Source organism: Symphalangus syndactylus, chromosome 8 (genome assembly GCF_028878055.3).
Source record: "Symphalangus syndactylus isolate Jambi chromosome 8, NHGRI_mSymSyn1-v2.1_pri, whole genome shotgun sequence".
NCBI classification, from domain to species: Eukaryota; Metazoa; Chordata; class Mammalia; order Primates; family Hylobatidae; genus Symphalangus; species Symphalangus syndactylus.
The window spans coordinates 25,009,582-25,025,621 of record NC_072430.2 but is presented as its reverse complement, the minus strand read 5'-3'; the positions used below and the strand labels follow the sequence as shown (position 1 = coordinate 25,025,621).

The 16,040-nt window shown below is 37.1% G+C and overlaps 1 protein-coding gene across 7 annotated transcripts in view; it reads right to left on the bottom strand.

The window, feature by feature from the left end:
• TRIP11 (thyroid hormone receptor interactor 11) overlaps positions 1 to 16,040 on the bottom strand; it is a 79,138-nt gene that overhangs the window by 23,645 nt on the left and 39,453 nt on the right. For 3 of the 7 annotated variants that reach the window (XM_055288365.2, XM_055288367.2, XM_055288369.2), the window contains exons 12-15: positions 10,792 to 10,932; positions 10,065 to 10,258; positions 6,189 to 6,352; positions 4,653 to 4,756 (exon numbers count right to left, since the gene is read on the bottom strand). In XM_055288365.2, coding sequence (XP_055144340.1) covers positions 4,653 to 4,756; positions 6,189 to 6,352; positions 10,065 to 10,258; positions 10,792 to 10,932 — 603 coding nt within the window. Of the gene's footprint in view, positions 1 to 4,652; positions 4,757 to 6,188; positions 6,353 to 7,878; positions 7,996 to 9,628; positions 9,690 to 10,064; positions 10,259 to 10,791; positions 10,933 to 16,040 lie in introns of those variants that run through there. The other 4 variants (XR_008659353.2, XR_008659352.2, XR_008659351.2 and 1 more) reach the window with 4 other exon arrangements.

Sequence of the window (16,040 nt, the reverse complement as noted above, 5' to 3'; positions counted from 1 at the left end):
GTAAATGTTGTCGTCCAGATTTTATTACAAGATATTTTGTAATATATTTAAATCTTTAACACAGTGTTTCTTAATGGAAGTGGCTTTGGCATTCCTTGCCCAATAAATGCCATCTATTCCCAGATAATCAGCACCACTCCCAGTTGAGAATCCCTGCTTTAATACAATTAGACTTTACTTTTGTTTATGATGTAAGATGGGGGTCTGTTTTTTTTTTTCTTCCTTCCTTATGGACAGATGGTTTTATCAACATCATTAATTAGATAAGCTATCCTTTTTCTCATTAAATTAATTTAGGTTTTAGTTTCAAATTCTCAAATGTATCCTGGGCTCTATTTCTGGATTCTCTTTAATCCACTAATCTAGTCAATACTGTATCGATTTATGGTTCTATTATGACATCTAGTAGGCAGGTCTCTCTTTACTGCATTATTTCTCATAATTTTCTTGGCTATTCTCAAGTATTCTCCCATGTAAATTTAAGGTCAAGTTTTGCCATCTTCAATCAGTGTGACAGCCTTTTACTGTGTCATCCTGGATAGATCACAGTCCCCAGTTATTCAATCAAACATGATCTAGATGTTGCTGTGAAGGTATTCTGCAAATGTAATCAAAGTCCTTAATCAGTTGAATTCAAGAAAGGCACATTATTCTGGATAATTTGGGTGGGCCTGATTGAATCAGTTTTAAAGTTCTTAAAAGCCAGGGTTTAGGCTTCCCCCTAAAAAAGAAGAAATTCCTTCTTTGGACCACAGCTTCCGCCTGTGTCTATGGAGTTCCATCCTGCTTGTGACTTTCCTTTCCTGGCTGCTTGTGGACAACAGCTTTGGCCCATGCCTGCTGAGTTCCAGCCTGCCTTTGATGTGGGCTTCCCATCTTGACTGCCAACCCTACAAATTTCAGACTTGCTTAGCCAGCTGCTACAATCTTGTAGCCAATTCCTTGTAATAAATTGCATGTGGGTATCCATATATATCACATATATAAATTTGGCACATATACATACACACCCTATTGATTCTGCTTTTAGGGGTTGAACCCTGATTGATATATAGAGGGACTGAAATTAAAAATTTTAAATAAAATATTTGCTATTCAAAAATCCACAAAACTAAATTTAGTGTGAAGGAAATTTAAACTTTCAAATGATTTAACCCCACACCATTTGTACTTATGAAGTTATTAAAGCTTAAATCTACGCTTAGATTTTTTCCAAAATCAGCATTTAGATTTTGTTATTCTTTCTACCAGTTGTTTGGTTTTTATTTCATTAATTACAGCTTTTATTTTTATTAATTCCCTCAATTTCTTCTCATTTATTTTGTTCTTCTTTTAAATGTATATTACATTTTAAATTTTAAAAAATAAAACTAGTTTTAAAAGAAGATTTGGCTGGGTGCTGTGACACATGCCTATAGTCCCAGCTAGTCAAAAAGCTGAGGCAGGAGGATTGCTTGAGTCCAGAAATGCAAGGCTGTAGTGCACTATTATGATCACACTGGTGAAGAGCCACTGCATTCCAGCCAGGGAAACATAGCAAGATTTCATCTCTAATTAAAATAAGAAAAAAATGCCAGGCATAGAGGCTCACACCTGTAATTCCAACACTTTGTGAGGCCAAGACAGGAGGACTGTTTGAGCCCAGGAGTTTGAGACCAGCCTGGACAACAAAGCAAGACTGTCTCTAAGAAAAAAAGAGAAGAAGATCTGGACTTCCATTCTAGCAGTTCCTCAGACTGTATACTCTGGATCCACTAGAAACTACTAAGAGTATTAGATAAAATACATCTTTTTAAATGTATTAATCAGCTGACAAGTAAGTATAAATGGTCAATAAACATATTAAAAGATGCTTGACCTCACTGGTAATTAGGGAAGTGCAAATTAAGACCACAGGAAGATAGCCCTTCTGCTATGGCTTGAATGTATACCCACAAGTTCATTTGCTGAAAACCTGATTCCCAATGTGGCAGTATTGGGAGGTGGGGCCTGATGGGAGGTGTTTGGTTCATGGGGGCACCACCCTCATGAACAGATTAATGTCCTTACTGTGGGAGTGGGTTCATAATCAAGGGAGTAGGTTCCTTACAAGAGGAGTTTGGCCCCCTCTTCCTCTCTCATCTTACCCTCTCTTTGCCATGGGATGATGTAGCAAGGAGGTTTACCAGTTGCTGGCACCTTAATCTTGGATTTCCCAGCTTCCAGAACCCGTGAGCTACTACATTTCTGTTCACTATAAATAAACCAGTCTGTGGTATTCTATCGTATCAGCACAAAATGGACTAAGACACTTCTTACCCATCAGATTGTCAAAAACTTTGAAAGTCTGACAATGTCAAGTGTTGACAAGGATGTAGAACAAGAAGTCATGTGCCTGCTAGTAGGAGTAAATTAGCACAACCACTTCAGAAAACAATTAATCATCTAATAAAGTTGAAGTTGACCATATATGTCCTATAACTCAGCAATTCCAATCAAGATATACATCTAAAAAAACTCTTGTATGTTTAGAAGATATCTGAAATACTCTATCAATAAAATGGGTAAATTATATACTAACGCAATGCATACAGAAATGAAAATAACAAATCACCTACATACAGTAACACACAGTAATATGACTGAATCTCATAAACACTATGGTAAGTTTTTTAAAAAAGCAAGTCTCAGCCGGGCGCGGTGGCTCATGCCTATAATCCCAGCACTTTGGGAGGCTGATGTGGATGGATCACCTGAAGTCAGGAGTTCAAGAACAGCCTGGCCAACATGGTGAAACCCTGTCGCTACAAAAAATACAAAAATTAGCCAGGCGTGACGGTGGGCGCCTATAATCCCAGCTACTTGGGAGGCTGAGGCAGGAGAATCACTTGAACCCAGGGCAAAGACTGTAGTGAGCTGAGATCACGCCCTTGCACTCCAGCCTGAGCAAAAGAGCGAAACGCCGTCTCATAAAAAAAAAAAAAAAAAAAAAAGTCTCAGAAAAATTACTGAATTTACATATAGTTCAAATTCCATTTACATAGACTTCAAAAATATGCAAAACCAAACAATGGATTGTTTGGAGCTTCAAACCTATGTGATAAGAACCATAAAGAAAACAAGCAGAAAAAGAAAAAAGAAAACCAAACAAAATAAGGAGGTAATAAACATAACATTTTGGAATAGTGGTTGCCTAAGAGGTGGAAGATGAGAATGGGATGTGAAGGGGTGCATAAGGAACTTCAAAGGATGAAGCTTTATTTCTTACGCTGGGTGGTGACAGTGTGGGTATTTGGTGCATTGTTAGCCTTATATTTTACACATATTATCTAAATTGTTTTGCAGCCATTTAATAATTAAAATGTTAAAACTTTATTAGGAAGTATATCTTCACTTACTTGGGACGTTAATGTTCCTGAAGAACAGCATAATTACCTCCACTAATGTCAGGTAAATGAATTTTATCATTTTCTACCAGTTATTGACAGTCTATTTATGACATAGAAAAGCTTCTCCTAGGCCGGGCATGATGGGTAATCCCAGCACTTTGGGAGGCCGAGGCAGGCGGATCACGAAGTCAGGAGATCGAGACTATCCTGGCTAACATGGTGAAACCTCCTCTCTACTAAAAATACAAAAAATTAGCCAGGTGTGGTGGCGGGCGCCTGTAGTCCCAGCTACTCGGAAGGCTGAGGCAGGAGAATGGCATGAACCCGGGAGGGGGAGTTTGCAGTGAGCCGAGATAGCGCCACTGCACTCCAGCATGGGCGACAGAGCAAGACTCCGTCTGAAAAAAAAAAAAAAAAAGAAAAGTTTCTCCTAAATCCAAAAGCATGTTGTTTTGGTGTCCTATCTCTTCATAGGGGTTCATTTTTATTTATTCCTTATATATAATTTTTGTATGTATGAAATATAGTATGTAATAGAAAAATATTTTAAAGGATGATGTTATTATACAAAAGAAAAAGATTTAATGGGATGATATATATTGTTTTAATCCATGTGAAATGAGTGCTCACAGAGGTACAAATTCAAAATTTTGTTGAAAAAAGAAAATTACACGCCAGGCGCAGTGGCTCTCGCCTGTAATTCCAGCACTTTGGGAGGCTGAGGTGGGTGGATCACCTGAGGTCAGGAGTTCGAGACCAGCCTGACCAAAGTGGTGAAACCCCATCTCTATTAAAAATACAAAATTAGCTGGGTATGGTGGTGCATGCCTGTAATCCCAGCTACTTGGGAGGCTGAGGCAGGAGAACTGCTTGAACCTGGAAGGCAAAGGTTGTGGTGGGCCAAGATCATGTCATTGCACTCCAGCCTGGGTAACAAGAGCGAAACTAGGTCTCGAAAAAAAAAAAAAAAAAAGAGAGAAAATTATAAAGTTAAAATTATAGATTAATTTGGGTGTTTTTTTTCCCCAGAGACCTCTAAAATACCTCTATGTGCCAAAAAATTTAAATGTTCTATCATCTTACATTTGCTGTGTCTACTCTAAACTATGACACCTTAGGGAAATCCTGGGTATCTTGTTCACTGTCAAGCTACAGCAGAGGGCTGGATTCAGGGTAGAAAATTTACTAAATGAACAGTTTAGGAGATTATTTCCAAGACAAAGACTCTACAAGTAACTGTTCCATGAATAATAAAACCTACAAGAGAAAACTATTTTGTCCTACCTGTAATGATATCACTTTTCCTTCCAGATTTTCTGCCTTTTTCTTCCATTCAGCTATAAGCTGTTTTTGCTTTTCGAGTTCAGCAGAATACATAGCTTTTTCCTCTAAAGAAAAAAGAAAGTTACATTAGTATTTTGCAATCGTGTGATAAATTAGAATGTTAAGCCATTTCAAATTTTAATAATCCAACGAAAACAGTTCAAATGTCTCAAACAGAAAAGAATATATGCCTTACTGATAATGTTAAGTGGTACTAAAGTAATGAGATCACTTTCCTCTGCTTAAACACTTCTCCATCTTGTCTATCTTGCAGATTCTTCTCTCCCTTCATAACTCTTCTCAAATATTTCCTCTTTGGCAACACTTTCTCTACAGTCTCAGTTCCACATTGCTTTGTATACATACCCACTCTAATAATTACATTATACTGTAAAGTAGACCTCAAATTTTTTTTTTTTTTTTTTTTTTTTGAGACAGAGTCTCACTCTGTCACCCAGGCTGGAGTGCAGTGGTGTCATCTCGGCTCACTCACTGCAACCTCCTCCTCCAGGGTTCAAGCCGAGTATCTGGTATTACAGGCATCTTCCACCACACCTGGCTAATTTGTGTATTTTTAGTAGAGACAGGGTTTCACCACATTGGCCAGGCTAGTCTCGAACTCCTGACCTCAGGTGATCTACCCGCCTTGGCCTCCTGAAGTGCCGGGATTACAGGCATAAGCCACCATGCCCGGCAAGAATTCTTATATCTAAAATTTAAGATTTCAACCTTGAAGGGACACAGAGGTACAAATTTAAAGTTTTGCTTAGGCATAAAACTACGAGTCCTTGTTACTTCTTCATTCTCACATCCCCTAATCACCTCCCACAACTAGCAGTTAATTTACTGTCAATAATTACCAAATGCATGAATAAACAAACGGATGGATGAATGATCTAAAGTGAGTAAATGTAAGGATAGGAGGTAGAATGTGAAAAGGTATATTTGGTTCTCAGGGTAGAACTGCTCTGGTTACTATTATTGTGTCTCCAAAAAAGCATCTTCCATATGGACTAGAAAATGTAGTTATCTCAAAGCATAGATGAATAGCTATGAACATGTGAATCACCATTTCAAAGAACAGTAATTAATGATGATTATCTGAAGTAGGTTCAACCTCCAGCCCTTATCTTAAAACCTAACTATTCTTTGTATGTGTGTATCTCTCTTTGTATTCTCCTCTTTATTACTTGATCATCTTTCCTTGTATTCTCTTTAGTACTTGATCATCTTTCCTTGTATTTCCTCAACTCTCATCTCTCACTGGTAATAGGACACTAAAACAAATTTTTAATAATTACTAAATAAAGTTTATTTTCTCATCTTAATTGTAAAAGGAGTCTAAATTAACTTTTTGATGCCTACTCACCTTTCCCCTCTACCAGTGGGTAACCTTTCAGAGATTTCCCCATGTCTCATCTAAAATAGCTCTCAAATTAGGCAAAATTACCAATAACTACAATTTTTCTTCATTGAAAGAGTGACCGTAGAGCTTACCTTGTTGGAAATGCTCTAGTACCATCTGCAGGTTGGCCAGTGACAGAGCATACTGCTTTACTTGTTCCTGAGAGACAGAAAGCTGCAGCGCAGTTTCATCCCTTTGCTTGGAAACTACATTCAACTGTTCTTGCAATGACTCTACCTGCACACTGGCTTGATGGCTTCAAACAAAAAGAATAAAAGTCAAACTGCTTCTATCTATTTAGATACTTTAACAAGAAGAAGCCACCTTCCCTACATCTTATTACTTTATTTTATTTCTTTTTTTTTTTTTGAGACAGAGTCTCACTCTGTCACCCAGGCTGGAGTGCAGTGGCGCAATCACAGCTCACCACAACCTCCGCCTCCCAGGTTCAAGTGATTCTCCTGCCTCAGCCTCCTGAGCAGCTGGGGTTACAGGTGCCCACCACCATGCCCCGCTGATTTTTGTATTTTTAGTAAAGACAGGGTTTTACCATGTTGGCCAGGCTGGACTCAAACTCCTGACCTCAGGTAATCCACCCACTTCGGCCTCCTAAAGTGCTGGGATTACAGGCGTGAGCCACCGACCCTGGCCTCTTATTGCTTTAAATTCAAGTTAGATTTCAAAGTATTTAGATACTTTAATAAGATGAAACATCCTACATTTTTTATTATGGTAAAATATACATAAAATTTACCATTTTAACCAGTTTTAAGTGTACAGTTCAGTGGCACTAAGTACATTCACACTGTTGTACAACCACCACCACCATCCATCTCCAGAACTTTTCTCACCTTCTCAAACTGAAACTCTATACCCATTAAATAGTAACTCCCCTTTCCCTTGAAAACTACCACCCTGCTATCTATCTCTGTTAATGTGATCTTTCCTACACTTTACTGCATTAAATTCAAGTTAAATTTCAAAGAAACTTGAAGAGTTCTTCTGGTACTTGTTGCCCTGTTTTTGTAAATTCAATCACTCTTCCTGTGAAAGTGACTTTGAACAAATGGCAGTCCTTTTAAAGACTGAGAATTAAGTTAAATAAGAAAAGTCAGCAAAATAAAAATGTAGGCCAGGTGAGGTGGCTTTCACATGTAATCCCAGCCCTTTGGGAGGCCAAGGCAAAAGGACTGTTTGAGCCCAGGAGTTTGAGGCTGCACTGAACTATGATCACACCACTGTACTCTAGCCTGGGCAATAGAGTGAGATCTTGTTTCTAAAAAATACAAATAAAAGAAATAGGTACAAATGAATAGCCTGCAATTTTTGTGCTTCCAGGCTAAAACTCTAAGATGTAATTTATCATAAAATGTTTTGTAAGGAACCCTGGAAGTCATTTTGTCCAGCTCCCAATTTAATACAAAATGGATTCTATGACACTCCCTTGCCTTTGACCCCCTTGCATTCCCGGTGAACTCACAACTTTCCAAAGGCTATCCCACTGATGAACTACTCTGAATATTAGTTATCTTTTACTAACATCTTTCTTTCTGCCTATATCAAACACAGTAACCTCTATCTCTGACTCCAGAGATTCCTAAGAGGTAGATATAGAGATAGCACCTATCTAGGCTTATGTCACTGGTGTACTTCCTTAATGTATAATGATTACATTCAAAATACTGCAATAGTCTCCCAGGGGTTTTAATTTCCGGTTAAATTCTTATTCAAGAGCAGTCCATTAAAGCTCATTAGGATCAACTCATTTTGAAGAGACTTTACCCATTAGCACCCTCTTGTGGAAAGAGCATAAGTTGGTAATCAGAAGATCTAAATTCAGCTCCCAAATATCTCTGGACCTTGTTCAACTTTGCTGGTTAGCAATCACTCAATGGTTGACTGTAGGAATGAAATGAGCTATGATGACACTCAAAAAGTTAATAAATACCAGGTGTTACTATTGTTAAGTAACGGCTCACACCACCATAATCCGGTTTGTAGATCTGAGGTACTCATACAAGTATTTACTGAATAGCTAATATATTAAACTCTGTAATATACGCTATGTGATAGGTAGAAAACGAATGGGCCCATTCCTACCTCCCAGTGACTTTACATTTCACTGGGTGGGAGACAGTATAGGACACGTCGACAATTACCTGTACCCTAAATTAAAATATAAGTGCCCTCAAACTATAAGACTCAAACTAAGTATTATGCAAGTTCAAAGGAAAAACATCACACCAGGAAGGTTTGTTTTTGGATATGAAAAGTGGGGTGTCAAATAAAGCACCCTTTAGGAAGAAAATGGAATTGAAGAATAGGCAAGAGTCATAGAACAACTTGATGGGGATCAGGTTCACTCTTCAGGCAGAAGAAGGCATATGAAAAGAAAAAGCAGAAGAAAAAGAAATAGGAAAACAGTGGCTCTGAGAAAGTGAGTAATACAGTTTGGCTGGATGTAGCTGATAACGTGAAATAAGGCTAAGGTGGTAAGACCCTGGGACCATCCTTGAGTCAAGACCAGTTTTTGAAAAAAGGAGTAAAAAGATCACAGCTCTATGTAAGGAAGGTTATTCTGGAAGTTATTATGAAAAATAAATGAAAAGTGCAGAGACTAGAAACTATTTTAATTAAGAGAAAATAAGGGCTTGAAAAGTGCAAAAAAAGAGTGAGAATACAGAATGTTACAGCATTTCTGCCAAAGTGAAACATATAGCCAAATGATCACTCATTGTTTTAATCCCCGTTTTAAACAAGTTTTCCAGCTGAGTCTGAAGGTATAATAACATACTCTGCAAAGGTGGGGTAGGGGTTAATTCACAGGAATATTGTCTCTACTGGCCTATAATTTATTTGCAGACAGATAGAAACGATTATCTCATTTTATCTCCCTTTGTGTCATAAATAGTAAAAAGATAAATAAAAAGATGCATATACAACTAATAGGAATATAAATAGACATAATTTTTTGTGAAATAATTTGGCAGTATAATCTCAGAAGTTTTAAAATGCTTCTTGATCTAGAAGTTCCATTTCTCAAAACTTACCCTAAGGATATAATCTGTCATCAACACAAAAATACATGTCTTGGGATATCATGTCAACACTCAGTGATTTTGAAAAGTTAAAACACATAATAAACGACTGCGTTAATCATGGCAAATCCAAATAATGGCGTATTATGTAGCCATAAAATATTCCAAACATGCATGGCTTAACAGTTACTGACATTCATATTATTGATAGAAACAGGTTACAAAACAGTATGAATATTATAATCTCAGTTTTGCTTTAAAAAGGGTATATAATATATACACATAGACATAAAAGTATAAAAAGGCACACAAAAAGATTATCTCTGGGCATGTGGGGCTCTGTGTGATTTTCCTAAACGTGAAAAATATAACCTTTTTATAACTAAAAAAAACAAGAAAAAAATTTTATTGAGAGAAATAAAAATCTAAAATATATAAACAGGGACCAGGTCACTCAAGAGTGCTAATAAACCCAGTTAATTCTTCATACTGACCTTGGTCTCTACTTTGCTACTTCCTTTACTCTCTTCCTGCTAACATCCACACCCTGTTCAGCTTAAGATCATTTGATGAAAAGTAAAATCACATAAATAGTTATTTGGGAGTCGGACAGAGACAATTAAAATCAGTCAGAATTTCAAACTATACTCCTAAAATGGTAAGAGGCAGTGATCTAGGGTGATGGACAAGACACAGAGAGTTTGAATGCCAGATCTACTTAAGACTCACAGACTCAAGTGTGAAACCCCCCCACACACTCTGTGTGCCTACCTTGGGCAGGTTATTAAATCTCTTTACCTTCAGTTTCTTCATCCATAAAATACAGATAACGAATTTTGCAAGGATGAGCTAACATACAAAAAATACTTACTGAGTCTGATATTTAAGAAGTGTTGAGTTAAAGTTAATGCAAAAAAATGAAAAAATTACCTTGCATTTTCCATTGCATTAGAGGATGAAACTAGCTTTTCCTCCAATACTGCGACTTTCTTTCTTAGTTTAGCCTCTCTATCTTCTGCAGCCAAAGCTTCACGGGTATAAGAATCTTCTGATTCTAAAAGATGATTACGCAATCTCTCTAGCTCTTGGTTTGACCGAAATTCTTTGTCACGTAAGCGTTGAACCTAGGTAGAGGACATTATTTTTCTTTTACAAAATGCTCCCTTTCCACTGCTACAAACCATTTTGTTATCAAATCTTTTTCCCACTATTGAAGATATTAATCGTATACCAATTTCTCATACTGTAAAATGTATTTAGGCTAGGAAAAAACTATCTTGAAATCATCTTGAATATGCATCTGGAAGCTTTACTTCCCAAAATCTTATTCCCTGTGGCTATAATGGAAAATGGAATTATAAAATTCATTCTGTATAAAGTACTCTTTGTGACAGGCCACTTTTTCAGCAAATCTCATTTTTTTCATACTTTATGGGTGGGCAATTTTTCTTATATCCAAGATATACCATGGTTTTCACTTTTGAAGACTGAAATAAAATACACCATGGGAGATTAAAATTTTACTACCACACAGCAGAGGAAGAGTAAGAAAAATCACCTAAGAGAGAAATTCATTTTCATTGATCACCTTTCCAGTTCTCTTAATAGTTCTCAAACTTATTGTTTGATTCATAATTCTTTTAAAGTGAAAGTATACCTCATTCTGTAGGGCAGTATTTTCCATTTGTTTTTGTTTCAGGGCCAACATGACTTGGTCTCTCTCCTGTTGAAACACAACTGTCTTCTCCTGCATTGATTTAACTGCATTTAAAAGCTGATTTAACTCTCCAGTCTTGCCCTTTTGGAAAGAAAAAATTTTCGCTTTAAAAAAAAAACACACACACATATTTTAAAAGAGACATTTTCTTCACTCAATTATTAATTCATTTAATTTTTAAATCGGGCAGCCTCCCGATTTACTCTCTGAGTAGGCTTAGAGAGATTCCTAATTAATTTAAAAATGTAGTTAACTATGTCAAAGTCATGAAAAACCAAAAAAGTCAGAGAATCTGTCACAGTCTAGAGGAGCCTATGGAGCCACGACATGTAAACATAATGAATATAATGCGATATCCTGAATGACATCCTGGTACAGGAAGAGGACATTTAGTAAACATTAAGGAATTTGAGTCAAGTATGAACTTTAGTTAACAGTAACACCTCAATATTGGTTCATTAGCTGTGGCAAATATCTCATAACAATGTAAGATGTTAACAAGGAAAACTCAGTATGAGGTCTATGAGACCTATCTTTGCAAATTTTCTATAAATTTAAAACTACTCTAAAAGAATAAGTTTATTAGAAATGTTTTAAAAGGAACCCAAAGGACAAAAATGTCTTCAAGTTTACCCTATACAACAAAGTATTCAGAACCCCCAAATCAACAAAAAGTGTACGTGTGCGCACACGTGTGTGCATGCTGTCCATTCGTAAAGCATCCACAATTGTTATTAGAGAAAGTAACTTCACTGCAAAAGTAGGGCCACGAGTTTCAGACAATAGCTGAAATTCTAAAAAGCACAAAAACGTGTCAGGCTGCTTTATGGCCACTTTCTTTTTTTTTTTTTTTTTTTGAGGTGGAGTCTTGCTCTGTTGCCCATGCTGGAGCGCAGAGTCGCAATCTCAGCTCACTGCAACCTCCACCTCCTGGGTTCAAGCAATTCTCATGCCTCAGCCTCCCGAGTAGCTGGGATTACAGGCATGCACCACCACGTCTGGCTAATTTTTGTATTTTTAGTAAAGACAGGGTTACACCATGTTGGCCAGGCTGGTCTCGAACTCCTGTCCTCAGGGGATCCACCCACCTCAGCCTCCCAAAGTGCTGGGATTACATGCGTTAGCCACCATGCCCGGTCTACAGCCATTTCTTTTCTCCATTTTAAATATGCATATCATATGAACCTATTTACAGTTTAGTATATTTTTAGTTTTCATGTAAACTTTCCGTTTCTTTAAGAATATATAATGTATCCCCCAGGATAAATCATTATAACCAAAATATAAAACAATCTGTTCCTTTAATATTAACACTTCTGGATAGGGAGGCCAATATTTTCCAAATAGTTTTTCGGTTAATTTTTTTTTTTTCACATTACAAAAAAAGAGCAAATGCTTGAGAAATTAAATAGATTTGAATACCTCCTGTTGAGAACATCCTTTTCTCCCTAAAAAAAGATGTTACTCATTATATTCAAGATATAATCTAAAGGTACTTTTAAATTATATAGAGAGTATTGGAAGAAATTAGTTTACACTAATTACCCTCAAGTAATACAATAGTTAAGTACTACTTAGCTAACTTAGAGAAGCTTCCTAAAAGTGAGGAGAGCCTTAATAATATCTGCACACTTTAGATCTGTAAATGTCAATGAAATAGAACTAAATTGTACAAAATGCTAAAACTCCAAAATATCTATAAATGACAGAAGACATCATTGTACTTTATTCCTCTGTTCTACTCTTATAACCTTAAGAAGCTAGAGCCAATTTGGGCTCGTGAACAATAGGAAGCTCTAGCCTCCAGGACTCTCTTCACATCAATTATAGACCAGTACCATTAAAGCTAAGAAGTTATCTCAAAGAACACCTTAACACTGATAATCAACTATGTGGTCAATTTTGGAATAGGTGTGGTGTGGTGCTGAAAAAAATTTATATTCTGTTGATTTGGGGTGGAGAGTTCTGTAGATGTCTATTAGGTCCACTTTGTGCAGAGCTGAGTTCAATTCCCGGATATCCTTGTTAACTTTCTGTCTCGTTGATCTGTCTAACACCATGATCAAGTGGGCTTCATCCCTGGGATGCAAGGCTGGTTCAACATACCCAAATCAATAAATGTAATCCAACATATAAACAGAACCAAAGACAAAAACCACGTGATTATCTCAATAGATGCAGAAAAGGCCTTTGACAAAATTCAACAACCCTTCATGCTAAAAACTCTCAATAAATTAGGTATTGATGGGACATATCTCAAAACAATAAGAGCTATCTATGACAAACCCACAGCCAATATCATACTGAATGGGCAAAAACTGGAAGCACTCCCTTGGAAAACTGGCACAAGACAGGGATGCCCTCTCTCACCACTCCTATTCAAAATAGTGCTGGAAGTTCTGGCCAGAGCAATCAGGCAGGAGAAGAAAATAAAGGGTATTCAATTAGGAAAAGAGGAAGTCAAATTGTCCCTGTTTGCAGATGTCATGATTGTATATCTAGAAAACCCCATCGTCTCAGCCCAAAATCTCCTTAAGCTGATTAGCAACTTCAGCAAAGTCTCAGGATACAAAATCAATGTACAAAAATCACAAGCATTCTTGTACACCAATCACAGACCAACAGAGAGCCAAATCATGAGTGAACTCCCATTCACAATTGCTTCAAAGAGAATAAAATACCTAGGAATCCAACTTACAAGGGATGTGAAGGACCTCTTCAAGGAGAACTACAAACCACTGCTCAATGAAATAAAAGAGGATACAAACAAATGGAAGAACATTCCATGCTCATGGGTTGGAAGAATCAATACCGTGAAAATGGCCATACTGCCCAAGGTAATTTATAGATTCAATGCCATCCCCATCAAGCTACCAATGACTTTCTTCACAGAATTGGAAAAAACTACTTTAAAGTTCATATGGAACCAAAAAAGAGCCCACATCGCCAAGTCAATCCTAAGCCAAAAGAACAAAGCTGGCGGCATCACGCTACCTGACTTTAAACTATACTACAAGGCTACAGTAACCAAAACAGCATGGTACTGGTACCACAACAGAGACACAGATCAATGGAACAGAACAGAGCCCTCAGAAATGATGCCGCATATCTACAACTATCTGATCTTTGACAAACCCGACAAAAACAAGAAATGGGGAAAGGATTCCCTATTTAATAAATGGTGCTGGGAAAACTGGATAGCCATATGTAGAAAGCTGAAACTGGATCCCTTCCTTACACCTTATACAAAAATTAATTCAAGATGGATTAAAGACTTAAATGTTAGACCTAAAGCCATTAAAATCCTACAAGAAAACCTAGGCAATACCATTCAGGACATAGGCGTGGGCAAGGACTTCATGTCTAAAACACCAAAAGCAATGGCAACAAAAGCCAAAATTGACAAATGGGATCTAATTAAACTAAAGAGCTTCTGCATAGCAAAAGAAACTACCATCACAGTGAACAGGCAACCTACAGAATGGGAGAAAATTTTTGCAACCTACTCATCTGACAAAGGGCTAATATCCAGAATCTACAATGAACTCAAACAAATTTACAAGAAAAAAACAAACAACCCCATCAAAAAGTGGGCGAAGGACATGAGCAGACACTTCTTAAAAGAAGATATTTATGCAGCCAAAAAACACATGAAAAAATGCTCATCATCACTGGCCATCAGAGAAATGCAAATCAAAACCACAATAAGATACCATCTCACACCAGTTAGAATGGCCATCATTAAAAAGTCAGGAAACAACAGGTGCTGGAGAGGATGTGGAGAAATAGGAACACTTTTACACTGTTGGTGGGACTGTAAACTAGTTCAACCATTGTGGAAGTCAGTGTGGCGATTCCTCAGGGATCTAGAACTAGAAATACCATTTGACCCAGCCATCCCATTACTGGGTATATACCCAAAGGACTATAAATCATGCTGCTATAAAGACACATGCACACGTATGTTTATTGCGGCACTATTCACAATAGCAAAGACTTGGAACCAACCCAAATGTCCAACAACGATAGACTGGATGAAGAAAATGTGGCACATATACACCATGGAATACTATGCAGCCATAAAAAATGATGAGTTCATGTCCTTTGTAGGGACATGGATGAAACTGGAAAACATCATTCTCAGTAAACTATTGCAAGGACAAAAAACCAAACACCGCATGTTCTCACTCATAGGTGGGAATTGAACAATGAGAACTCCTGGACACAGGAAGGGGAACATCACACCCCAGGGACTGTTGTGGGGTGGGGGGAGGGGGGAGGGACAGCATTAGGAGATATACCTAATGCTAAATGACAAGTTAATGGGTGCAGCAAAACAACATGGCACATGGATACATATGTAACAAACCTGCACATTGTGCACATGTACCCTAAAACCTAAATAAAAAAAAAAACAAAACACTGATAACCAGTGTGCCTACTTCATCAGATGACAAAGGAAAAAATGAAGTTTTCACAACTTTAATCCAAGACTCTAAGAGGGAACCTAACTAGCAAATGAAGTTGAATCACTTTGTATCTTATGCCTGGCAGCAAGTAATGCTCAAGAAGCGCTAGTTGAATATTTTATTGTTTTGCCTGTCATCTCTTTTCAAAATTTCTGCTACTAAAAGCATAGAAATCACAGTAAAAAGGCACTACCAAACAAACCCTACACAGCACCCTATACACTACCAAACAAGCCCTACACTATGCTATCATATAGTACAGCATAGTACATAGTGTAACAGGAAATCCTCAATAATTCTTACTAAAATGAATTGCATATAAAAATTTAAATATTATCAAAAGCTACTGGCACTATCCATATAACTGCTATGAACTCCTGTTTTATAGCTGAATAAACCAATAAGGTCAAAACATACCCAAAATCACATCAGTGACAGAACTGGGATTAGAGTATTTACTGAGCCTACTATGAGAAAAGTATTACTCATGGCTAATACTTTTCAAATTCCAGGTTGTGACTAATCAATTCATAAAAATCAATTTAATGAGTCATTCAGCACATTTTCTTTTTATTTTTTAAAAATTTCTAACCCAAGTCACTCTACCTGAATAGCACATTCTTTTTTTTTTTTTCTTTTTTATTGAGACAGAGTCTTGTTCTTTCATGGAGTGTAATGGCATGATCTCGGCTCACTGCAACCTCTGCCTCCTGGGTTCAA